This window comes from Oncorhynchus mykiss, chromosome 4 (genome assembly GCF_057628025.1).
Source record: "Oncorhynchus mykiss isolate SJ-2025 chromosome 4, ASM5762802v1, whole genome shotgun sequence".
Classification (NCBI taxonomy): domain Eukaryota; kingdom Metazoa; phylum Chordata; class Actinopteri; order Salmoniformes; family Salmonidae; genus Oncorhynchus; species Oncorhynchus mykiss.
The window spans coordinates 77,017,842-77,045,000 of NC_143025.1; the positions used below are offsets into that span (position 1 = coordinate 77,017,842).

The 27,159-nt window shown below is 43.6% G+C and overlaps 2 protein-coding genes across 3 annotated transcripts in view; one reads left to right on the forward strand and one right to left on the reverse strand.

The window, feature by feature from the left end:
* The first annotated feature begins 42 nt into the window (after positions 1-42).
* LOC110522435 (WD repeat and coiled-coil-containing protein) lies at positions 43-7,154 on the forward strand. The gene is made up of 4 exons (XM_021600819.3): positions 43-320; positions 2,482-4,414; positions 5,380-5,500; positions 6,468-7,154. The coding sequence occupies exons 1-4, from the start codon at positions 283-285 to the stop codon at positions 6,683-6,685; spliced, it is 2,310 nt and encodes a 769-aa protein (XP_021456494.3). The 5' UTR covers positions 43-282; the 3' UTR covers positions 6,686-7,154.
* Positions 7,155-7,178: 24 nt separating this feature from the next.
* The window catches only part of LOC110522436 (sphingosine-1-phosphate transporter MFSD2B), a 24,176-nt gene continuing 4,195 nt past the window's right edge, over positions 7,179-27,159 (reverse strand). The window contains exons 3-15 of one of the 2 annotated variants that reach the window (XM_036976042.2): positions 24,982-25,107; positions 24,579-24,703; positions 20,072-20,195; positions 17,589-17,667; positions 17,300-17,481; positions 14,202-14,292; positions 13,463-13,584; positions 12,497-12,580; positions 12,252-12,335; positions 11,395-11,504; positions 8,856-8,999; positions 8,146-8,322; positions 7,179-7,812 (exon numbers count right to left, since the gene is read on the reverse strand). In XM_036976042.2, coding sequence (XP_036831937.2) covers positions 7,761-7,812; positions 8,146-8,322; positions 8,856-8,999; positions 11,395-11,504; positions 12,252-12,335; positions 12,497-12,580; positions 13,463-13,584; positions 14,202-14,292; positions 17,300-17,481; positions 17,589-17,667; positions 20,072-20,195; positions 24,579-24,703; positions 24,982-25,107 — 1,500 coding nt within the window. In that variant the 3' untranslated portion in view covers positions 7,179-7,760. Of the gene's footprint in view, positions 7,813-8,145; positions 8,323-8,855; positions 9,000-11,394; positions 11,505-12,251; positions 12,336-12,496; positions 12,581-13,462; positions 13,585-14,201; positions 14,293-17,299; positions 17,482-17,584; positions 17,668-20,071; positions 20,196-24,578; positions 24,704-24,981; positions 25,108-27,159 lie in introns of both variants that reach the window. The other variant, XM_090233065.1, reaches the window with a different exon arrangement.

Sequence of the window (27,159 nt, forward strand, 5' to 3'; positions counted from 1 at the left end):
CAGACTTCCCATAAACTTCAAGACCCATAATGCTTTTCTATTGTCTCGTCTTTCAATTCCAGTTCATGAAAGCAACTTTCACCCCTTGAAAAGTGAAATCAACTTGGGAAATGTGATCAAGGTTTATGGTTTGACAAGACAATCGAGGCATGTAATGACACGTTTGTGCATATAATTTCGTGACTAAAGAACGTATTCGCCATATAGCTACTTCACTGATGGATTTAGCTAACATGTAGCTAACGTTAGCTACATGTGTTATAAGCTGGCCAGACCCCAAAAATGACAGCTACTGTAGATAGCTATCCAGTAACTGTCAGGTAAATGATTTTCTAATATTATTGAGTAGCTAGCTTTATAACCTAAATTGCAGTTGATAATAGCAAATATTTGCTGTAATAGCTTTTGACTTGACCTTCTAGGTTTAATTGCATTTGATGTGAATGTGATACTAATTCTAGAGAGCACAAATTAATAACCTACCTCAAGACCTAGCCTTTGATCATGACTCTGTTCAATACATTACACATAAGTAATTGGACGAAAGACGTCTTGTAAGGGAGAGTTTTGTTAAGAGCCGCGATGCTCGGTCACACGCATCGCTTGCGGTACGTTTTTTTTGTGCATAAGGACCTTATGTTATATATCGGCGAGAAATACTTTTCTAAAAACAAAAGGTTAAAATGATAGGCACCATTATAGGGTTAGGGATCCCACGTGGCCAATTAGCTTTGTGCATTTTATTTATTTTATTTTATTTCACCTTTATTTAACCAGGTAGGCAAGTTGAGAACAAGTTCTCATTTACAATTGCGACCTGGCCAAGATAAAGCAAAGCAGTTCGACAGATACAACGACACAGAGTTACACATGGAGTAAAACAGACATACAGTCAATAGTACAGTATAAACAAGTCTATATACGATATGAGCAAATGAGGTGAGATAAGGGAGGTAAAGGCAAAAAAGGCCATGGTGGCAAAGTAATTACAATATAGCAAGTAAAACACTGGAATGGTAGATTTGCAATGAAAGAATGTGCAAAGTAGAAATAAAAATAATGGAGTGCAAAGGAGCAAAATAAATTAATTAATTAAATACAGTAGGGAAAGAGGTAGCTGTTTGGGCTAAATTATAGGTGGGCTATGTACAGGTGCAGTAATCTGTGAGCTGCTCTGACAGTTGGTGCTTAAAGCTAGTGAGGGAGATAAGTGTTTCCAGTTTCAGAGATTTTTGTAGTTCGTTCCAGTCATTGGCAGCAGAGAACTGGAAGGAGAGGCGGCCAAAGAAATAATTGGTTTTGGGGGTGACTAGAGAGATATACCTGCTAGAGCGTGTGCTACAGGTGGGAGATGCTATGGTGACCAGCGAGCTGAGATAAGGGGGGACTTTACCTAGCAGGGTCTTGTGGGTTTGGCGACGAGTATGAAGCGAGGGCCAGCCAACGAGAGCGTACAGGTCGCAATGGTGGGTAGTATATGGGGCTTTGGTGACAAAACGGATTGCACTGTGATAGACTGCATCCAATTTGTTGAATAGGGTATTGGAGGCTATTTTGTAAATGACATACTTGAGTAAAAGTATAGATACTGTAATGAAACAGCAGGGAGTAGGTCTCGAACCCTCAACCTTCGAGTCCGAGGTCCGGCGCGCTATCTCCAGTAAAAGTCAAAGTCCGCCAGTAAAAGTCTAAAAGTATTTGGTTTTAAATATACTAAAGTATCAAAAGTAATTGCTAAAATATAGTTAATTATCAAAAGTCATGAATAATTGTAAATTCCTTATATTAAGCAAAGCTTTGTTCTTGTTTTAAAATGTTCGGATTGCCAGGGGCACACTCCAACACTCAGACATTATTTACAAAATATGCATTTGTGTTTAGTGAGTCTGCCAGGCCAGAGGCAGTAGGGATGACCACGTGTTCTCTTGATAAGTGCGTGAATTTAACAATTTTCCTGTCATGCTAAGCATTCAAAATGTAATGAGTCATTTTGGTTGTCAAGGAAAATGTATGGAGTAAAAAGTACAATATTTTCTTTAGGAATAAGTAAAAGTTGTCAAAAATATAAATAGTAAAGTACAGATACCCCAAAAAACGACTTAAATAGTACTTTCAAGTATTTTTACCTAAGTACTCTACACCACTGGTTCCTCTGTTAAGCTGGAGTGTAATTTAACCTACTTGATCTGCGTGGCTAAGGTCATTTGGACTAATCAGCTCAGCTCTGGCCCTGGGGTGTAACCCTCAGGCAGAGGGGATTAGGGATGCCAGAGGCACAGGACAAGAGAGGCTTGTCCTATTCTTAGTGTGGGATGGCAGTCAAGATAGCTGGAACTGGTCTTCTGCCGGCAAAATCCTCATGACCGATATCCTCTGCCCTCATCAATGCTATTGAATGAGTGATTGTTTCTTCTTTAATCAATGTTACTGATCATTGTTTCTCTCTCCGTTTGGATTAATCTGTACTTGCTTGACTGTCAGTATGGAACTGGGCAAAGCCAAGTTGCTGAGGTCAGGTCTGAACACGCTACACCAAACCATCCACCCCGTCCACGGGATAGCCTGGACTGACGGGAAGCAGGTCTGCCTCACCTCCCTCTACTATGACAACTGCGAAGTCAAATTCGGCGACACCAACGTCATCGGTCAATTTGAGCATGTCTTCGGCCTCTCCTGGGGCCCTCTGTGCTGTTCCGGCGCTCCTGCCCTGTTGGCCGTCCAACACAAGAAACATGTCACAGTGTGGCAGCTGCAGCTCAGCGCTCTGGAACAGAACAAGCTGCTCTGCACTCAGACCTGTGAGATGAGCGAACCGTTCCCCCTTCTGTCTGAGGGATGTGTCTGGCATCCCAAGATGGACATCCTTTCTGTCCTCACTAAGAAAGATGCCTCTGTGCTGTTCTGTGTCCGTGTGGACAACCGTAGGGTCAAGGCTGATATTAAAGGCAGTGGACTCATCCACTGTGCCTGCTGGACCAAAGATGGCACCCGGTTGGTTTTGGCTATAGGAAGCGCCCTTCACTCCTACATCTATAACGATGTTCAGAAGAGTCTTTTAGCCTGCTCCTTCTGCCCCATCTTTGACGTGGGCGGGTACATCTGTGCCATCGAGTCAACAGGCGAGGCCCAGGTGGCAGTAGCTACAGAGCTGCCTCTGGATAGGATCTGCGGGCTGAACGCTGGCATAGCATTTGACGTGTCCTCAGATTCAGAGTCCTCCCTACCTGGACATTCTTCTCCTATGGTGATGTTGGACGAGGATGGCTGTATAGACCCACGCAGGAGGTCCTTTGACTCTGAGAGGTCCTACCTCTCCTGCTCTGCCTCCGGCGGTCCTATGGACCTCACCCACCTCCTGGCCAAGCACCGGCGCTCAGACCCTAGTCCACTCTTACACCTGCGCCGCAGGGACCACCTGACTGGCTCTGGACAGGATTCGTCACACCTTATCCTGGTAACCTACGAACGGAAAGTCACCAGCACCAGTAAGGTCAGCATCCCTGGGATTCTGGTGCCAGACATTGTGGCCTTTGACTCCAGAGGTTCCACGGTGGCTGTGGCCTCCAACACATGTAGCATGGTACTGGTCTACTGCATCACGCCGTCCACCATGCCCAACATCCAGCAGATCTCCTTACAGAAAAACGAGAGGCCCAAAGGCATCTGCTTTCTTGGTGACAAGATGTTGCTTCTCATGATTGGCAGACAGAAGTCCAAAGACCCTGCCTTCCTCCCCTCCTCCAATACGGACAAATACATCCTGCGCCTCGCATCCAAGGAGATTGTCTACAACGGAGGAACCCCGGCGTGTCCCTCCCCGAATCGAGAATCCCCCGTTAGACGCCACTCGAAGCATGTCTTCTCTAAAGATGAGCAGCAGGAGCTTGTTGAGATTAAGGAGCTGGTGCTGCCGGGAGGAGGTGTAATCCAGTCCCATTCTCCAGGGAGCAGCAGGAGGAGGCTGGTGGAGGAGGTGAGAAGCCCGGAGCCCAGCTCAGTCACCAGCTCAGTGGACTTCTCCTACTCTGACCTCTGTCACACCTCTGACCAACCTCACTCTAACGCTTCCTCCATTACGGTCGAAAACTTCGACACGGAACCCGTCAACCGAATGCTCTCCATGGCAGGACAGGCTAGCAGGGAGTCAAGTCAAACCTGCTCCCCATACTACAACCCTAGGGATAAGCCCCACACGGAGCTCCCCACCCTGCCCAAAACCACCCCCTTGGCCCCCAGAGAGAAGGAGAGGAACCTGGAGCAGCTGTCTCAGAACATGGAGAGGATTTTCTCTCGTTTTTCTGAGGTGCAACAGTGTCTGACAGAGATCAGGGACTTCACCCGGAACGGCAAAAAGGGTCTGGGGACTAGTTACCCCAATGCCTGTGATCCTCCATACGTTAACATCACATGTCAGGTAGGGGTTACATCTTACAAGATATTACTTCATTTGGGATATTTCATTTCTATGTCTGCAAAAGCTGGAGATTTTCAGAGCAATATTTTAAAAGATAATGTTTGTTGAAAGACCTTATTTATTGAAATTATAGGCCCCACCTTTGTATAATAAAGTTACGTTAGACTCTAGGGCTGGGAATTGCCAGGGACCTCACGATACAATATTATCACGATACTTAGGTGCCGATACGATATGTATTACGATTACATATGTATTGCGATTCAATACTGGTATTTTTATTGCGATTTGATGTTCCAAACATATTGTTCATATCTGCTGGAGAGAGAGCATGAGAAAATGAGTTTTGATCAGTAAGGGAAATAAAAGTGCTGAAAATGTGTTGGCTCCCTATTTAAAAAGAAGATGGAGAACAAGCTATAGGATGAAAAATAACAGAGTTTTAGCACAGGTACAGTCGACCAGCTCTACCTAAAGTAGCAAAAGTGTTTTTACAAATCGATACTTGGAGTCCAAAAATAATATTGCGATATGTAACTATATATAATTTTTCCCCCATCACTATTAGACACACAAAGGAATGAACTGTATGAGTATAATGCACCCAGATTCAGCATTCAGCAGATATTAGCATAAAGGCCTAATGTTGAACTTGATGGGACTTGTCTGAAGGTGAAGATACAGTAGAGACTTACTTTAATGTACTCTCCAGGCTAGAGTTTGCTATCCACCATTGGCTAATAATAGACAGTACGCTGACAGCACAGTGTGTGCTATTATGGTGTTCCTAAAAGAGCGATTAAATGCACAATTTGTGAAATGATGCCTTGCTGTTGCATCCATCAATAACTGTCTGTGTTCTTGAGGTCAGAATTGTACTAACTAACCCCCCTCCACTCTCTCTATCTCGCTCTCTCTCTATCATCTATCTCTCTCTCTCTTTCTCTTACCTCTCCTCCATGCAGAAGCAGCTGTCTGAGAATGTGTTTATAGATGAGAGAAGGCCAGTGTTGTTGTGTGAGGGGAAGCTGTGTCTGAAGGTTCTTCAGGAGCTCTTCAACGTCACTATAGTAGAGATGGTGTATGGTACGTATCTGGCCCATGGGCTTCCCCCATACCAATAATAACACATGGTTGTAGTCTTAATGCTTCAGATGATTCTATGTTTTCACTATGTATACCCCAGGCTTAATTCAACCAGTTATTTCAGATTAAAGGTAGACTCAGCGATATGACATCATCATACACAGCGGGGTGATTCCCTGCTTACATAAATCAACACAATTCATATGTGCAGACTGACATTATTGGCTCTTCCCAATGTAGGCATGCCTCAAGAGGAAATTGGGTAGTCTTCTCAGAAGTGTGTGTGTGTGTGGACGGGGATAGAAAAAAAAAACGTTTTCCCTCAGGTTTCCAGGAATCTATTCATATAAGAATAACCGCCATATCCTCAGCCCATAGTCTAGACTGAGGAACTACTGAGCTTCTCTCAGCTATTACAACTAATTAGAGAAGATGTTGTATATCAAAATAATGACATCTCTGTTTCACTCCCCCCAAAATGACATGCATTTTAAACAAAGTGTTTGGTGTTAAACGGAGGGTGGAGAGGCTGAATATGGGAGTGATTATAGGGTTACTGTGGATTAAAAGGTTTAAAACAGAAGCAGCTTACAGCCCCACCACACCCTCCCTGGGTTCGTTCTGCTAATATACACACTCAGCACGCCTCCGCAAACTACAAGACTATTTATAGAGTATTTATGACACCACTCCATTCAGGAGTTTCACTGTTAGGGTTTTTGCAGCAACCTGAGAGAGCCGTATGTTGTGGTTACTGTACTTTAAAAAGCGCTCTATAAATGATTAGTAGACACTTACTGGTTGAAAAGCTTAGTACTATCTATTCAAAGGGTTAAATTGATGTAATCAATGACTCTCATGGTTTTATATAAGTTAAACAGTCTTATAAAGCATGGAGATAAATAAAATATGAATGAAATAAAAAAACTTCCTTAAACTTGAAACTCCTGTCTCCTGTGTGTTCCAGGTCCGTTGTGGATAGTCCTGGTAGCGGATGCAGAGGGCTTTGTACCCCTGACTTTTAAACCCAAAGAGGAGTTGACGGTGAGGAACGGAAAGAGGAAATCTCCCATCAGAACCCCTGGCAGCCCAGACTCCTGCCCCTCCAGCCCAGTCAAATCTCCCTCCAGCCCAGTCAAATCTCCCGCCAGCCCAGTCAATTCTTACCCCAACACAGAGACTTGAACACAGCATAAATCTCAAAACAGACTTCAGCATAGTGGGAGAGAGCACACAGCATGGGACTACCGCCTAGCATAACATATGAGATGTCAATGCTTTATGCATGCATATCTAAAAACTGCACACGCAAAGACTCAACCCCTCGGCAGCTTTTTATGAACAATCAGTACTGGGTGGCAAATGTTCCTTTTTCAGTTGGGGGATTATTCAATACACTTTTGAAAGAAGCACCTTTCAAACAGAATGTTTACATTTAGTGACTTTGGGAGATGATATTTTTGGGGGCTTTGTATTATATGCCCATCTGGTTCAAGAGGAAGTTCTGTTTTTTTAATCAGAGCACTGAGGTAAGATAGTGTGGTGTTTTGGCTGGCAGAGTTCAGTGTAGCTGCAACCAAATCCCAAAGAGATGGGTTACTGTGGATTGTATGTTATACGATTGTATATTATTAAAACGTTCAAATGTTTAAAATGGATATTTTCATCACTCAACTTATGATTGAATATTAAACCTTTATTTAATTAGGCAAGTCAGTTAAGAACAAATTCTTATTTACAATGACGGCCTACCCTGGCAAAACCCAGTGCACCGCCCAACGGGACCAATCACGGCCGGTTGTGATGCAGCCTGGGTTCGAACCAGGGTGTCTGTAGTGACACCTCCAGCACTGAGATGCAGTGCCTTAGACCGCTGCGCCACTCGAGAGCCCCAAAATGGAGCTTACATGGAACCTTCCTCTACTATATTTGAAGTTAAGAAGTCATGGTTCAGTCCATCTACTAACCAAAGTTAACAGTATTTATTAAGCCCAAACCATTATAATACTCAGATACCATTCATAAATACAGCAAATAGGGATATACATTCATTTATATAAATAAGGTTATCTTGTAGGTATATTCAAGATGGCTTTACAGGTTCATGTGAAAATACAGAAACAAACTTAAAATGTTTACATGAAAACATAACTATCATGTGATTATTTCTCAGTGTAATATACACTAATAGAAGTCATATTCCGGTTGGGGAACTAGAATCCGCCGCATGTGAAACCTCTCCTGTCCATTCCATCCCAGGTCATGGATTACTCAGATCCTCCAGCGTTCTGGAGCTGATGCAGCTTTGTTTCCTGTAGAAGAAAGACAAAATCAACTTTTAGATTGAAGGTACTGTATGTTAGTATTTGAGCCATTTCAGGCCACTGTAATTTTACTCAACCTAAAGGAATGACTGTGGTGAGAGACGGTGGTGTACTATACTCTTAATGCACTCAATCTTTGTGATCCAAATACTCAGTTTGGTAACACTTCACTTAAGCATGCATATAATAAAGCATTATGATACACTTATAATGCATTGTCAGACATGTCATAAGCATGTATCCCCTTATTGTCATATACATTACTTTACAAGAGCACTGTGACGTTCTAGCAACGTCTGACAACAGAAACGTGTAGCTCACCGTAGCTCCTCCAGACAGAGTTTGTTCCTGAGCCGGACGTCCTCACTGATGGGGTAGAGCAGCAGTATCAACAGGCCTGTTACGATGAAGGCCACCGGGGCAGCGCCTATGAGCAGTTTCAGAGTGTAGGCTACTTGAGCAGGCTGCCTGCATGCCCCCGTGTCATAACCCGCAAACCTGAAGATACCACACACACGTATTATACACAGAAAACTTGTAGAGATACATAAAGTGTCTTAACCTGCAAATCTGTAGAGATGCACACCTGTATCATACCGACAGTTACACACTCACCAGTTTCATAAATGCAATAGACAATGGCCTATTAATGCATACATCAGGATTGTGTTTATGTGTTTCTCTCTATACATCTCACTTCTGTGTTATTTAACTGACTTGGTGTTCGTGGCATCTGACTCACTCCAAGAGAGATGCCAGAAGTGTTGTTAACTTGTTTATGTTTCTCCTGATGTGGATCAGTGTTTGTGTGTTTGACTCACTCGAGGCAAGGCATGGATACTCCCAAGGAAATCCCATTTTCAGTAATGAATGCCTTTAATACTCTTGTGTTAATGTTTATGTTGTCTGTCTGTCTGTCTGTCTGTCTGTCTGTCTGTCTGTCTGTCTGTCTGTCTGTCTGTCTGTCTGTCTGTCTGTCTGTCTGTCTGTCTGTCTGTCTGTCTGACTGAATGACTGACTGACTGACTCACTCGAGGCAGAGGGTGGACACTCCGAGAGAGATCCCAGCAGCAAACTTGGTGAAGAACACGTAGAAGGAGTAGAAGATGGCCTCATAGCCTTTACAGCAGGGATTGGCCAGACGGAAGTCATCCACCACATCTGGCAGCATCGACCTGAAACACAACACACACACAATACTACATGAAAACATCTCCCATCAACAGTTTATAGGCCTACCTCATCATCATGTTATACAATCGGTCCCGATGACTCCATCTGTCTGAGGAGGAGCAGTCTACTTATAGCGCTAGAGGATGAAATGGCTACAATGGTGCTCATAGAGCAGAGTTGAAATGGTCTGGCGAAATGACTGCTACTACGTGATGACATGATTACAAGATGAAGCTAACTGTAGCCGAACTGCTCCGACCACAGATGGGGAATCACCAGATCATTGTATTTCTATTTTTTATTTAACCTTTATTTAACTAGGCAAGTCAGTTAACAGCAAATTCTTATTTATAATGACAGCCTAACCCAGACGATGCTGGGACAAATGTGTGCCACCCTATGGGACTCCCAATCACAGCCGGTTGTGATACAGCCTGGAATCAAACCAGGGTATGTAGTGACACCTCTAGCACTGAGATGCAGTGCCTTAGAAATCTGCACCACTCGGGAGCCAGATACAAAGACAGACAGTCATACACCACATGATGACCAAAAGTATGTGGACACCTGCTCGTTGAACATCTCATTCAATAGTCATGGGCATTAATGTGGACTTGGTCTCCCCATTGCTGCTATAACAGCTTCCACTCTTATGGGAAGGCTTTCCACTAGATGTTGGTACATTGCTGTGGGGACTTCCATTCAGCCACGAGAGCATTAGTGAGGTTGGCCACTGATGTTGGGTGATTAGGCCTGGCTCGCAGTCGGCGTTCCAATTCATCCCAAAGGTGTTCAATGGGGTTTAGGTCAGGGCTCTGTGCAGGCCAATCAAGTTCTTCCATACAGATCTTGACAAACCATTTCTGTATAGACCTCGCTTTGTGCACAGTAGCATTGTCATGCTGAAACAGGAAAGGACCTTCCCCAAACTGTTGCCACAAAGTTGGAAGCACAGAATCGTCCAGATTGTCAATGTATGCTGATTGTCATTGTATGCTGTAGCGTTAAGATTTACTTTCACTGCAACTAAGGGGCCTAGCCCGAACCATGAAAACAGCCCCAGACCATTATTCCTCCTCCTACATTTGGCACTATGCATTGGGGCAGGTAGCATTCTCCTGACAACCGCCAAACCCAGATTTGTCCGAATGCCAGATGGTGAAGCGTGATTTATCATTCCAGAGAATGTGTTTCCACTGCTCCAGAGTCCAATGGTGGTGAGCTTTACACCACTCCAGCAGACGCTTGGCATTACGCATGGTGATCTTAGGGTTGTTGGCTGTTCAGCCATGAAAACCCATTTCATGAAGATCCCGAGAAACAGTTATTGTGCTGAAGTTACTTCCAGAGGCAGTTTGGAACTCGGTAGTGAGTGTTGCAAGGACAGACGATTTTTACGCTCTACGCGCTTCAGCACTTGGCGGTCCCATTCTGTGAGCTTGTGTGGCCTACCACTTCACAGCTGAGCCGTTGTTGCTCCTAGACGTTTCCACTTCACAATAACAGCACTTACAGTTGACCGGGGCAGCTCTAGCAGGGCAGACATTTGACAAACTGACTTGTTAGAAAGGTGGCATCCTATGACGGTGCCATGTTGAGAGTCACTGAGCTCTTCAGTAAGGACATTCTACTGTCAATGTTTGTCTATGGATATTTTATACACCTGTCAGCAACGGGTGTGGCTGAAATAGCCAAATCCACTCATTTGAAGAGGTGTCCACATACTTTGGTATATATAGTGTACATACACAGCATGATGACCCCACGCGATAAACCCTGTCATTTACAGAGGAAAGAGAAGTACGGAGGAGGCAGGGAAAGAGTGATAGAGAAAGGAGGGAGGAGAGAAGGAGACAGGAGGGTGAAGAGAGAGAAAAGGAGATGGGAAGGCAATGTGCTATAAACAACAGTAATAACAGAATGAAAGTGGAGACTGTAGCCCCCCTGAGGTTTATAGACACATCTCATTCATCAACATGACATCATAGCCAGGCGTGACTGTATCATGCCAGGGGGTGAATTACATTTTTGTATTTTTTTCTTTAACTAGGCAAGTCAGTTAAGAACAAATTCTTATTTACAATGACGGCCAGTGGGTTAACTGCCTTGTTCAGGGGCAGAGTGGCCGATTTTTACCTTGTCAGCACAGGGATTCGATCCAGCAACCTTTCGGTTACTGGCCCAACTCTCTAACCACTGAATGGACAGAGAGAAGTGTAGACTGCTGCTATTACAGCAATAGAATAGTAATTCTACAAGGACTGTGGCTATTTTACCACCCCAAGAATATGTTTACTATTGCTACTGTAGCTACAACCAGTGGCTAGTGCTAGTGGTACTACAACTACACCACATCCACAGAGGACCTTTGTGCCAGCACCATTCAATTGGGCTTACCATGGTAGGAGGAGTGATGCAGCCACACTGAGTCCAGAAGAGACAGCCACTACGTAGGCTACGACCAGGTTAGGAATGAACACCAGCATCACTGTGAACGGCATGATCCACTGGACAGAAAGAGAGATAGAGTAAGAGGAATGAACACACACACATACTGTACTTACTGTATACACAGTTAGTTGCACACAGATTTGTATTCAGGGTTGGGTAGGTTACTTTCTAAATGTAATCCATTATAGTTACTAGTTACCTGTCCAAAATTGTAATCAGTTAAGTAACACAATCTGATTACTTTCCCTTTAAGAGGCAATAGAAGAAGACAAAAAGGATCCATCAAACGTATTTGGTGTGTCATCAAAGTGGTCTCTGACTTGTGGTCAGTGGTCTCTGACTTGTGGTCAGTGGTCTCTGACTTGTGGTCAGTGGTCTCTGACTTGTGGTCAGCGGTCTCTGACTTGTGGTCAGTGGTCTCTGACTTGTGGACTCGATCAGGTGGAACAAACTTAAACTTGCGCCTTTTTCAATGCTGAATTGAATGTCATTGAGAAAACATAAAGATGTCAATGTATTTAAAAAAAAATAATCCTTTCTGATTTCAAAAGTAATCCAAAAAGGAATCAACTAGTTTTTCAAAAGAATCTGTAATCTGATTAAAATAATTGTGTTGCAAATTTCACTGACTACAGCTAGTTTTTTTGTAATCAGTTACTCTCCAACCCTGTTTGTAATACCGTATTATAATAATACCAGACATTTTTTTTTTGCCTCTCCAGAAGCAATAATATGTTTGTCCACAAGGTGGCACGTTTTTATCATCAGTGGAGCATCACCACCACCCAGTCCCAGACACTTACCGTGATTCCACAGAAGGCTGCCTTCTTCTTGCCGAACCGCTCCAGAAACCACTGCCACAAAGGGATGCTCACTACTGCAGATACCTGGGAAGAGGAGTATCATTTTTAAGAACATGCTATACTATTGTTTTTGGTTTTAAGTATACTCTAATGTCATATAAAACCATGCACTGATGTCAATAGGACATTTGTGTGAAAGTGTAAGTTTCTAGTTACATTGATCTAGGTCTGAAACCAGAACTCACCAGGATGGTCAGCACAATGTTCTGGAAGTGGTCTCTCAGGTCCACTGCATGTGTACAGAACAGGACAAAGTTGCTTTGCACCAACTGGAAATCAGATCAGATATAACACACATTCGTTCTTCAGAAAGATTCAGAATATTCAGCACTGTTCTATCCTCTCTGCCCACGGTGCCAAATCACTGGAGAAGCTGCTGACTAACGCAAAGTTTCCTCCCTGCTCTTGAATGATATATAATCCTTCTATTCTGATGAGCTGACAGTAAGTTATTACAGGAAGATTTGTGAGATACGGCAGTTGAGATGTTTGAGGTGGAATCTATCAAAGCTGTACTATATAGTTCCAATGCCAACCAACCATATGATCACAGCCATACAAGAAGTGTACCACTGAGAATTCTCATAATGATAACAATAACTAGATATTACATCATTGTAATATGACAATGTGCCGTCTATCTGTCTGTCTATCATCACCGGGTGGATTTGGAGCTGAGAGAGAGATGCTGTCAAGCATATTTCCTCAAACACACTGAGTGCTCTATTTTTCTTGATCAAATCAACATTAAATGGCAGGCAGGCTGTATCTGGAGCCATTCTGGGTCCAATCATAACACAACACCCATTACCATCCCACTGTGGGTGTCATGTCTGAGAGGGGGTCTATCAATGTGCCCACCAATCATAACACAACACCCATTACCATCCCACTGTGGGTGTCATGTCCGAGAGGGGGTCTATCAATGTGCCCACCAATCATAACACAACACCCATTACAATCCCACTGTGGGTATCATGTCTGAGAGGGGGTCTATCAATGTGCCCACCAATCATAACACAACACCCATTACCATCCCACTGTGGATGTCATGTCCGAGAGGGGGTCTATCAATGTGCCCACCAATCATAACACAACACCCATCCCACTGTGGGTGTCATGTCTGAGAAGGGGTGTATCAATGTTCCCACCTGAATGGCAACGGAGATGAAGAGGAAGGCAGCAGTCAGAGTGAGGTAGGGACCGTGACGCATCACCAGGATGAAGCCCTTGTGGAATGGGATCTGCTTCTCCGTCTTCGAAATGTACGGATCTGTGCGAGGAAGAAAAAGAACGAGATCTGACAGTGTCAAAAGAGACAGTTTCTTTGGTTTCCATCTTTTATCCCATTCTAAAAACTAGCTCAAACTAGCCCGCAAAGCACCAGAGAGAAGAAAGCATGAGTGAGACACGTATGGGAGTCTTCCCCTCCAATCTGGGGGAGGGGGAGGGGGGGGGGGGGGGGTACAAGTACAGTGAACCAGAACTGACAGGTTTGCTGGTACAGAGGTCAGCAGTTCATTGACAGCCTCCATGTGCAGTATAAACACACAATATATGTCATTTTATACTTAACACTTAATCCTCCTCGTTTTCCTGAGTTGGATAATCATTGCATGAAGCTGAAGCTAGCTACAGTATATACTGTATTTTACTGCATGAGGCTGAAGCTAGCTATATAGAGGCCAGAAATAGTCCAGTCAGAATAAGGCTCAAAACAATTGAACGGAGTGCTACTGTGCTTACTGGTACATTGCAAATAGCGTTTGAGTGAAATGAATGAAGGGAAAGAGAGAGGAGCACACTCACTTGCTGGGAAAGAGTGTGCACAAACACACACCCACACACAAGCACATATGCGAGCACACGCACACACACGCACACACTCACCGTCTCTCTCTTTGACTCCCAGGAACATGACCACAGTGCAGATGAGAAACACTCCTCCAATCACACCAGCAGCGATCATATACATCTCCTTCTGCAAGTAGAGAGAATAAACAATCATATACTGTTACTGTACACCTCATTCTGCAAGGAGGACAGAGAGAAACAATATACCATGTACACCTCATTCTGCAAGGAGGACAGAGAGAAACAATATACCATGTACACCTCATTCTGCAAGGAGGACAGAGAGAAACAATATACCATGTACACCTCATTCTGCAAGGAGGACAGAGAGAAACAATATACCATGTACACCTCATTCTGCAAGGAGGACAGAGAGAAACAATATACCATGTACACCTCATTCTGCAAGGAGGACAGAGAGAAACAATATTCCATGTACACCTCATTCTGCAAGGAGGACAGAGAGAAACAATATACCATGTACACCTCATTCTGCAAGGAGGACAGAGAGAAACAATATACCATGTACACCTCATTCTGCAAGGAGGACAGAGAGAAACAATATTCCATGTACACCTCATTCTGCAAGGAGGACAGAGAGAAACAATATACCATGTACACCTCATTCTGCAAGGAGGACAGAGAGAAACAATATACCATGTACACCTCATTCTGCAAGGAGGACAGAGAGAAACAATATACCATGTACACCTCATTCTGCAAGGAGGACAGAGAGAAACAATATACCATGTACACCTCATTCTGCAAGGAGGACAGAGAGAAACAATATACCATGTACACCTCATTCTGCAAGGAGGACAGAGAGAAACAATATACCATGTACACCTCATTCTGCAAGGAGGACAGAGAGAAACAATATACCATGTACACCTCATTCTGCAAGGAGGACAGAGAGAAACAATATACCATGTACACCTCATTCTGCAAGGAGGACAGAGAGAAACAATATACCATGTACACCTCATTCTGCAAGGAGGACAGAGAGAAACAATATACCATGTACACCTCATTCTGCAAGGAGGACAGAGAGAAACAATATACCATGTACACCTCATTCTGCAAGGAGGACAGAGAGAAACAATATACCATGTACACCTCATTCTGCAAGGAGGACAGAGAGAAACAATATACCATGTACACCTCATTCTGCAAAGGCAAGAAAACAACAGTGTAAATGTAACCTTTATTTGTTCAATTTAGATGTCCATTAGGTATTGTTTTATACTACTCTTCCTGGGGTCCACTACACATCTTTCTTTGGTTACACAAGGAGGACATCTGAACTGAGCCTTCCTCAATCTCCATCGTGTATCTCCATCCAATTACTTCACTTCAACCCTTATCTGAAAGTTGCATTAAAACATACCAATGTGTTTATTGACCTGTGATTTTAGGTTAGAATTCCTTATATCACTCTAGCAGATACCAGATCACTCAGAATTCACTGTACAGATTAGATACAAGGAACAACAGGAAAGGATCTCAATTGAATTCTGATCCTAAAATACAGCCTACCAAAATACTGTAGAGCCTTCAAGATGTTCTCAACCCAACAGGAACTGCACTGCCCTAATGTAAACAATTAAGGGCTAGTTTGCTATGTTAGTATTATTACTTATTCACATCAAACATTTTGCCATTACTGAGGGACTGGAGGAATCCAGTGGTGAAAGTGCTCTGTGTGTGTGTGTGTGTGTGTGTGTGTGTGTGTGTGTGTGCTCATCGTGGTTACAGAGGGCCATGCATGGTGAAAAGGCCACGCCATCGGGGTTTACTCAGAATCCTTTGGAATGGTACCACTGGAGCCCTTAAATAGCTGCGGCATGTCCGAACCCGACACGGAACAGTTTGGGCAGGAGCCCGCTCGCCGTGTTTTATCTACCCAGAAATCACTCTGCATTCACAAGATTCACAAGGTTGTCTCACTCATGTTTTCATTGACTGTATGTCTACTTCTAGGAAATGAACAACAGATACATTTAAATATGTAATGTTCCGGTCTCGGTATGGCTGGTTTTAGGCCGGAAATAGATGTTCAATATTGTTGGTTCCTTTATCTCAGCAAACTGCATGTCGAGTTTGGGGTCTGGGGTTCATTCATGTGTTTTTAAATGTGATAAAAATAGCCTTAATCACACAGACTGTGGTCGCCCCACAGACTGTGGTCTCTTATTTCAGGGAGGGGGATTGATGGCTGATGTCAGGGGAGAGGAGGGGAGGGGGCTGGGGCAGAGGCTCAGATTTAACCCGTGGTCTCTTACTAAAAACCTGGGATGATAAATAATATATGAAGCCCTCTTAAAGTTGGTTGATTTGGTAAGACTAGATCGCACCTCTAGATAGTCTGCAAACACAAACTTCACATTCATTCATCCTATTCCTTTTAGTTTCAACAATTTACAATTTTCATGCTTGTTGACCTTCAACTTGTTTCCTGTTGTTTTTTTTCAACTCTGAGGCCTCAAAAAAGGAAAGAAAGAAGTTAAGTAAAAGGAAAAGATGAGTGTGAAAGTACAGCCCTGAGTTAGTTCAGGACACTACAGCCCTGAGTTAGTTCAGGACACTACAGCCCTGAGTTAGTTCAGGACACTACAGCCCTGAGTTAGTTCAGGACACTACAGCCCTGAGTTAGTTCAGGACACTACAGCCCTGAGTTAGTTCAGGACACTACAGCCCTGAGTTAGTTCAGGACACTACAGCCCTGAGTTAGTTCAGGACACTACAGCCCTGAGTTAGTTCAGGACACTACAGCCCTGAGTTAGTTCAGGACACTACAGCCCTGAGTTATTCAGGACACTACAGCCCTGAGTTATTCAGGACACTACAGCCCTGAGTTAGTTCAGGACACTACAGCCCTGAGTTAGTTCAGGACACTACAGCCCTGAGTTAGTTCAGGACACTACAGCCCTGAGTTATTCAGGACACTACAGCCCTGAGTTAGTTCAGGACACTAAAGCCCTGAGTTAGTTCAGGACACTACAGCCCTGAGTTAGTTCAGGACACTACAGCCCTGAGTTAGTTCAGGACACTACAGTCAGTTACAGTTATTTTCAATATAGGATCACCATGGTAACACCTCAGGTCTGGTTGTTTGTTATCGTGGTGACACTTACAGCATGTGACAGGAAGTCCTGGGAGTGAACAATTCTCTTGACGATCTCGGCCCCACTGCCGTTGCCTAGGTGACTGGCAGACATGTTGTGCTGGGGGCAGTTTTTCAGGGTGTGTGCGCTCGCCACGATTTGACCCTGGATGGCAGCGCCAACTAGAGTACCCAGCACCTCCATGGTCATACCTGCAGTATAACACATGTATTATAGTATTAAGTACTATCAAAACAGAATGACAGGCGAGTGGTATCATTTGATCAAACAACCTAAGGTCTGTGTAATAGTGACCTACGGTAGGCTGTGGCCGAGTCTCTCTCCTTCTGGTCCGGACTGAGGAACATGGTGAGGGCAGAGTAAGGCACATGGAAACACTGGGAAGGAAACAGAGCAGACACAGAGGACATGATTAGATGTGGTTAGATATAGGAAACACTGTAGGAAGTGGATCAGAGGGTCAAAGGCCATATAATTTGTACCTTTTGTTGTTGTTTTACCAATTTTCAGTTTCCATGTCGATAAACCTCAGCTCTCAAGCTGGCCAGTATATCAGTCAGCAACCCTCCGCTTGACCTTCAAACCCAGCCTTTCTTCACTTTGTCATTCACACAACAGCTCAGTCAACATTGTGGCAGACTGACCGAGCGAGCAAACAAGCGACTGACCAAGCGACTGACAGAGTGTCCAAAGAGACATCAGAAATAAACGCGGCCATAAAAGACTGTCCCATCCCTTCTCCTTCTCTTCGGCCGGGGCGGGATGGAGTGAAGGAGGGATGGAGTGAAGGAGGGATGGAGGGAAGGAGGGATGGAGTGAAGGACGGATGGAGGGAAGGAGGGATGGAGTGAAGGACGGATGGAGGGAAGGAGGGATGGAGTGAAGGACGGATGGAGGGAAGGAGGGATGGAGTGAAGGAGGGATGGAGTGAAGGACGGGTGGAGGGAAGGAGGGATGGAGGGAAGGAGGGATGCAGGGAAGGCCAAGCATGTCATTTGTGGGGCCTTGTTGCAAAAAAAACAATTTATAGAACTCAATTTGACCACAGCTTTGCTTCAAAAAATAACTTATCAGCCTTAGTAGTCATCAAATCCTCATTGAATGATTACACTGGCTGTTGTTTATTTAGATCAACTACTGTATGGCCTTAAAGTGACAGCAGCTGTCCATTCTGTCTCTCACACACAAAGACAATGAAGGGAAGTTAAAAGTGGTAACCAGCATTTACCCACCCAGTGGTCTCTGGCAGGACTGAACCTATACTTATCAAGTAGTTAGAAAGACATGTCATTATAGGCCACCACAATGTGGGCAGTGGACAACATGCTCTGTACCATATGTTAGAGAGGTTAGAGAAAGAGCAGAGGAGAGTGCAAGTGAGAGAGAGAGTGAGAGAGAGAGAGCAGAGAGAGAGCGAGAGAGAGAGAGAGAGAGAGAGAGAGAGGGAGAGAGAGAGAGCAGAGAGAGTGTGAGAGAGAGAGAGAGAGAGAGAGAGAGAGCAGAGAGAGAGCAGAGAGAGAGTGAGAGAGAGAGCAGAGAGAGTGAGAGAGAGAGCAGAGAGAGAGAGAGAGCAGAGAGAGAGAGCAGAGAGAGAGAGCAGAGAGAGAGAGAGCAGAGAGAGAGAGCAGAGAGAGAGAGGGAGAGAGAGCAGAGAGAGAGAGTGAGAGAGAGAGAGAGAGAGAGAGAGAGAGAGAGAGTGAGAGAGAGAGAGAGCAGAGAGAGAGAGAGAGAGAGAGAGAGAGAGAGAGAGAGAGAGAGAGAGAGTGAGAGCAGAGAGAGAGAGAGAGAGAGAGAGAGAGTGAGAGAGAGAGCAGAGAGAGAGAGAGAGAGAGAGAGAGAGAGAGAGAGAGAGTGAGAGAGAGCAGAGAGAGAGAGCAGAGAGAGAGAGAGAGAGAGCAGAGAGAGAGCAGAGAGAGAGAGAGGGAGAGAGAGCAGAGAGAGAGTGAGAGAGAGAGAGAGAGAGAGAGAGAGAGAGAGAGCAGAGAGAGAGCAGAGAGAGAGTGAGAGAAAGAGAGCAGAGAGAGAGATAGAGAGGGGGGGTTGAAGGGTTTGGAGCTGTACCTTAGTTACTAAAGAAACCTAAATAAACAGGTTAATATGACATTTACATTTTTGTCATTTAGCAGACTCTCTTATCCAGAGCGACTTACAGTTAGTGCAATCATCTTAAGATAGCTAGGTGAGACAACCATTTATCACAGTTGTAGTAAGTCATTATTTTCTCAGTAAAGTAGTTATCAGCAAAGTCAGTGTTAGAGAGGTGAACTATCTACGTAAGATGTTTGGTTTTGATGTCTGGTTGGCTCTGCTCACTGAGGCATTGTGTTGCACTCTGTAGCACTGTGTTGGGTTCTACAAGTCATCTCTGCTAATCGGTATCTTTTTTGAGTAGATAAAAAGCTGTATCCAGGAACAATGCTAGTTGTGTACTATGAGTGTGTTCAGTAAATCACTCTGGCTATCTACTCTGATTTCAGAGCACTGTTGTCTGGGTGTGCCAGAGAGCAGAATAACTGATGAATTCACGAACGCTCAACACCTGTTGAATATGACCGGTGTCAGTAAACGTCGACAAAAAAAACGTAATTAAACGCTCTGAATATACGAACTGAAATTACACTCTGGCACTCCAGAGTGAATTTACGAACACACATTATGAGAAATCAAAGTCAGTGTTGAATAGTGTTCGATATCTGCTATCTGAGGAGGATGTGTAAATGTTTCATTGTGGGCCAACGTTTATGTAGTACTAGTAGTAGTAGGTATCTGGCAGGTACTTACGGTGATGAGTGTCTGGTAGAGACAGTAGAAACCCAGGTACCAGATGAATCGTCCGTTGGTGAAGGGAGGAACGAACCACAGGTAGAAGTAGGAGACCACCACAAACGGAGTACAGCCCACCATCCTACAGAGAAAAGAGAGAGGGCAGGGTTATTGTTCTAATAGTATATCTTAATGACCATTGTTTGAGCAAGCGTTGGAGTCGAATTTCGTATCTTTTTTATTGTGAAACGCTGGCCTCATTTTGTGTTTGTGCAATAGATAAAGGCCTGCCAGTTTATCTCAGCAGGCCTGTTTAGACTATTATGTGAACCTGTTAGGCCAGTGCCAGTGAACCTGTTAGGCAAGTGATAGACTGATGGTGTACGTGGGTTTTTTGGGAGAGATGGATGGTGTGTTTGTGAATCTGAAGTAATCTGTCCTGGGTTAGTGTGGAGGGGCAGCGGGAAGACAGGAAGATGCGCTATGCCACAGGAATGCTAACCCACATTACCATGAGCTTAATTCAGACACATATACACACACACACACACACACACACACACACACACACACACACACACAGGCATCTCAGGGCAGAAACATTCTGCTGCATTGTACAGTTTTGAGGATGTGGGAAGCTGTGTTGTTCATGTATAATTCATCCAGCTGGTATATATCATTGTACAGTTTTGAGGATGTGGGAAGCTGTGTTGTTCATGTATAATTCATCCAGCTGGTATATATCATTGTACAGTTTTGAGGATGTGGGAAGCTGTGTTGTTCATGTATAATTCATCCAGCTGGTATATATCATTGTACAGTTTTGAGGATGTGGGAAGCTGTGTTGTTCATGTATAATTCATCCAGCTGGTATATATCATTGTACAGTTTTGAGGATGTGGGAAGCTGTGTTGTTCATGTATAATTCATCCAGCTGGTATATATCATTGTACAGTTTTGAGGATGTGGGAAGCTGTGTTGTTCATGTATAATTCATCCAGCTGGTATATATCATTGTACAGTTTTGAGGATGTGGGAAGCTGTGTTGTTCATGTATAATTCATCCAACTGGTATATATCATTGTACAGTTTTGAGGATGTGGGAAGCTGTGTTGTTCATGTATAATTCATCCAGCTGGTATATATCATTGTGGGCTGAGGGCACAGCTGTGTGTTTCACTGTGGAGAGAGAGAAAGATGGGAGGTTGTGGACAAGTGAATGTACTTTCCACTAGTCCACCATGACTATCTCTATCTATAACCACTGAATTATACAAGAATAGGCTTATCTGCTAAAGCAACAATAAATATATATTTTTTTCCCCACAGATCTACACAACCTACTCCACATTTTCAAAGTTAAAGAAAAAGTATAGAAGATGTCTTGAATGCGTATGTCTTCACACCCCAGAGGTAATACTTGGTGGAAGCACCTTCGGCAGCCATTACAGCTGTGAATAATTTCAAATGCGATTTTACCATTTGTACAACTCTTAGGGCAACATTTATCAACTGTTCTTGTCAATATTGCTAAAGCTCAGTAAATTTGGTTGGGAGTCATTGATGGACAGCAATATTCAAACCTTGTCTCTGATTTTCAAGTAAATGTAGGTGTTTAGTGTTCCTGAATGGTCCAGTCTCAGTCCTGACTTAAATCTGCTTGAGAATCAGAGACAAGGTTTGAATATCGCTTTCCATGAATGATTCCCAACCAAATTTCAAGGCGGCAAAACTGTGAAGACATTGCAAGTGGTATGTAGACTTTCACTAGGCACTGTATGTTAGGTTGATCTGCTTACGTCTGTACATCATAGAATTCACATCCTTATCATAAAGACTCAAGCTCAGTAAATGCTCTGCAGCTGCAGGGTCAACTAAGTACATAGTTAAAGATCCAATGCAGCCATTTTTATATCAATATCAAATCATTTCTGGGTAACAATGAAGTACTTTACTGTGATTGTTTTCAATTCAAATGGTCAAAAAGAAACAAAAATTGCTTCTTAGCAAAGAGCAATTTCTCAAGCACTAATTTTGCCAGTATGGTCTGGGAGTGGTCTGAGTGGGGAGGGGAAAACTGAAAATTAGCTGTTATTGGCAGACCGACCGATCTCTTTCTTATTGGCCTATTAACTCATTTACCGCCTGGGGTTGTCAAAACAGGCTGGAATTTCAGCCGGTCTTTTCAAACAACTCTTACACTAAAATGGCATTATATACATTTTCACAGTTTCACCATATTATTCCAACCTCATAGTGTGGAAATATAGAGTATATAAAACACAGGAAAATCAAATTGTGGACTGCACTGGACTGCACTTTAACACAGCTAAGCAAGCTTTTGCTAGCTCAACCCTATCCTCTATGCACCACTCCCAAATAGCCACAGTCATATTGTTTTGGTGACGACCCCAAAATATTTCCACAATGGACCTGACCTGTAACCTTTGACCTGATAGGACCCAGAGATACTTGACCCCATTTTAATCTGCATATTACAAAACCCCGTCCCCTCTGCTCTAGCTCCCTTAACCCCTGACCCGTCCTGCCCTGGCATTTAGTTGAACTAAGAACAGATAGAAAAAGAGAGAAAGAGGTAGAAAGGGGACAGATAGAAAAAGAGAGAAAGAGGGAGAAAGGGGACAGAGAGAAAAAGAGAGAAAGGGGGAGAAAGAGGTAGAGAGAGGTAGAGAGTGGTGAGTTCTGGTACAGTCCAGCTCTCCCTGTTACACAGAAGCCTGTCCTTAGTGATTGTTCAGCCACACAAAGAGAGTGACAGGGCTGACAGGGCTGCCTAGCTCTGGGGTTGGGCCTGCTGATGTTTAGGCTGGTCATGGGAGGGTTGAAAAGGCACAGTGACTGAATGGAACATTTAGAGTGTTAGAATAAACTGTTACAATGTTAGATTGTTCTGTAAGATGGCTCGCAGGATGGGTATCGGAAGAACCCAATGGGAGTGTTTGACAGTGGAAGTAGGGCAAAACACGTACACAGGCAGACACCCAGTGATTGAGACTGAAGCAAGGAGGGGATTTCAGCACCATCACACTCTCTGAGATTGTGAGAGAAATGTCCCAGTTTTATCTCTGCTGGCATGGCAGGGCTGAGTCTATCATAACAAACATAGTAGCACCCAGGAGTACCAAACAGAAACAGCCATAAACCCCTCAGGACAAACAGATTCTGATCACTTCCTGTCTGTCTGATGATGTCACAGCTCCGGGTCAGGGGACTTCCTGTCTGACAGTTAGAGAGGGTTTCACTCAGTGGTGGAAAAGGTACCCAACTGTCATACTTGAGTAAAAGTAAGGATACCTTCATAGAAAATGACTCAAGTAAAAGTGAAAGTCACCCAGTAAAATACTACTTGAGTATCAATATACTTAAGTATCAAAAGTAAATGTAATTCTAAAATATACTTATGTATAAATAATTTCAAGTTCCTTATATTAAGCAAACCAGACGGCACAATCTTCTTAATTTACGGATAGCCAGGGGCACACTCCAACACTCAGATATAATTTACCAACTAAGCATTTGTGTTTAGTGAGTCTGTCAGATAAGAGGCAGTAGGGATGACCAGTGATGTCCTCTTTATTAGTGCGGGAATTGGACCATTTTCCTGTCCTGCTAATCATTCAAAATATAATGAGTACTTTTGGGTGTCAGGGAAAATGTATGGAGTAAAAAGTACATTATTTTCTTTAGGAATGTAGAAGTAAAAGTTGTCAAAAATATAAATAGTAAAGTACAGATAACCCCAAAAACTACTTAAGTAGTACATTAAAGTATTTTTACTGAAGTACTTTACACCACTGGTTTCACTCAGTAGTTAACTAGAGGGTGCGGCTTTCTCAGGGTGCTGATTATCACACACACAACCGGGCAGGGCAACAGTGTTTTGCCACAAAAACTCTCAGAACACACACACATCAACAAACAAACACGCACACACACATGGAGTTTGATGTGGTGCTTTTGGTAAACACTCTCTACACTTATAGAAAAAAAGGTGCTATCTAGATCCTAAAAGGGTTCTTTGACTGACCCCGTAGGACAACCCTTTGAAGAACCCCTTTTGGTTCCAGGTAGAACTCTTTTGGGTTCCATGTAGAATGCTTTCCAAATAGGGTTCTACATGGAACCCAAAGGGGTTTTACCTGGAACCAAAAAGGGTTCTGCTATGGGGACAACCTTTTGTCTAAGCTGACAGGGCTCATAACGAAGGTCTACAGGGATACTGCTGTGGTTTAGTTCATCTGTTTGTTATTGTTTTATTTTACCAGGTAAGTTGACTGGAACACATTCTCATTTATAAATCAAGAGAAAAGATTTAGTATAATCCAATAGAAGTGTGAAGTCAAAATGTGAAGCCTAGCATTCACAGGTAGCATTTCCCATACAATCACTAAGATCTGTGGTCCTATGGAGCCGGAGTGTCTGTCTGCTGTTTTTTTACACTTCAAATAGGACACTTCGAACTTGGGAAACTAGGTGTGTGCAATCCATGTGTGCATGGCCTCACCAGGGCATGAGTCTGCCTATCCTAGTCCACTTGCTCTTGGTGATGAAGAAGCCGACAACAGGGTCACTGACAGCGCCCCACGCCTTCCCTATGAACAGAACCATGGAGGCCTGGAATGGGTTGATCTGAGGAGGAGAGAACGGAGGGATGTAGTTAGAAGACACAGATAGAGAGAGTGAGAGAGAGAGAGAGAGAGAGAGGGGGGGGGGTAGAGAGAGAGGGAGAGAGAGAGATGGAGAGAGAGAGAGAGAGAGAGGGGGAGGGAGGGAGGGAGAGAGAGAGAGAGAGAGAGAGAGAGAGAGAGAGAGAGAGAGAGAGAGAGAGAGAGAGAGAGAGAGAGAGGGGGAGGGAGAGAGAAGAGAGAGAGGAAGAAGAAACACACACAAACACACAGATGTGTTACCTGGGCGACATCCAGCAGGTAGATCTGGAGGAAAAATGCTGTAGCGCTGCCGGCCACCTGATTGGGTGCTCCTCCAATGGCAAAGCAGAGCTTACTGCAGACAGACAGCTTCTGGTCCAACACAGTCTATGGATAAAAAACAACAAGAAACATTGGAGAGGGTTACAAGTCAGTTACAGGTTTCATGAAGTGCAATATCTCAGAAATAGGCAAATAAATGATCTGCAAAGCCTATGAGATACAGTTGCTGCTGTGCCTTTCTTTACCGTGTAAAGACATAAACTCTGTTTGTTAGCCATGGATATGTAGCCAAAATATAAGCCTCAGATAAGATACAAGCAGGAGTCAAATCTTAGGCGAAAGCTATCTTCTTGTGGATAAGGAATACAGTTGTAGCGAAGAATGAGTCTGTGACAGCAGAACCCTGGCAATATGATTTACAAAATAATTCAGAACCACAGAACCGGAACTCTATCTTCAGAATTCTATTTTCAGACTCTATATTGTTGTCCATTGTGATGTCAGAGCGAGTGAATCACACAGTGCCATTCAGATGACAGTCGATACAGACGTGTGACCTCATGTCTCTCTCTCTCTCTCTCTCTCTCTCTTACAAAGCAATGTTACAGAAACTCCCTTCATATGTAACTTCATTAATTAGGAATCATAAGTTACCAAACCCGTTCTCAGGAATGGATAACTCAAAGGATCCCTTCAGTCTCCACAGATTTGGGAAAATCTGTCTAGTTCACTGCTTTTATTAAATATGTTTATTTTGTTATTGTGTGTTGACTAATATTGTTTAATAGATATGTATGTGTATGTTTTATCATTCTGTTTTTATTGTAATGTATACAGGGCTCTCTTATAAAATAGATGTTTAATCTCAATGTGACTCCCTGTTTAAATAAAGGTTAAATATAAAAAAGAAAAAATAGGCCTCCCACGATTCATTTCCGTGCATAGTGGATGAAATGTGGTTTCACATATGAGATCTATCTAGGCCTACTTCCCCACCACTATTCTCCATCTACATTCCCCTCTTCCCCCAATCATCACTCTCCCCTAATGTATCTCCTCACCCCTCAGATAGTATTTAAAGTTCCCCTGTGGTGTAGGTGCCAGTTGATGTGAGGGATACAGGATCAGACAGAACACCCCTGCTGTTTAGACTGTGGTGATGTCAGGAGACACTTGGGCACACAGCACAGCCTGTTCCCCTTATAGACAGATCCACAGGACACCACAGAGACAGACATAAAGGATGCCGGAACAGTGTTTCCACTGCTATAGAGGTATACCGCCCCTTGCTAAAACGTGTGTGCACGCATGTGTGCTCAAGTCTGGTCCGTGCTATCTGGGATCCTTGGGACGTCCCTATCCCATTGAAGTTGGCATATAAAATGGTTAAGGTTATGGTTAGGGTTATGGGTAAGGGGAGGGATTAAGGTTAAGGTTAGGGTTTAGGGTAGTGATGTCCCAATGATACCGTACTCACACATGAAAGAGCAGACAAGCTGCCAGCCTCCTGGAAAGTCCAATATTTACGACTGTATTATGAACAGTTCAGCGACAGACATGGAAACACACACTGCACGGACCAAAGAACAACAGCATATGATTAAACGTCTAACCTCCTCTCTCCTTCTGTTTATACATCTCTCCTCTTTCTTTTGAATCTTTTTTCATCTCATGACAAAAATGTAAATGTCATATTAACCTGTTTATTAGGTTTAGGTTTCTTTAGTAACTAAGGTACAGCTCCAAACCCTTCAACCCCCCCCCCCTCTCTCTCTCTGCTCTCTCTCTCTCTCTCTCTCTCTCTCTCTCTCTCTCTTACTCTCTCTCTCTCTCTCTCTCTCTCTCTCTCTCTTACTCTCTCTTACTCTCTCTCTCTCTCTCTCTCTCTCTCTCTCTCTCTCTCTTATTCTCTCTCTCTCTCTCTCTCTCTCTCTCTCTCTCTCTACTAACCGTTGTTGTTTCCATACAGTACGGTCGTTTCCGGGTTAGCCCACCGCCTACAGCTATAGGCCTTTCAGGCGTTATGAAAGAAAGAAATCACCAAAACAGCCACCGACTAACCACAGACCGAAGCCCATCAAAACACACTGTCATTATCTGGCTGATGACATTTTGTTGTCCTCTTTCTTCTCCTCATGAAAACATTGATGGTTTCCA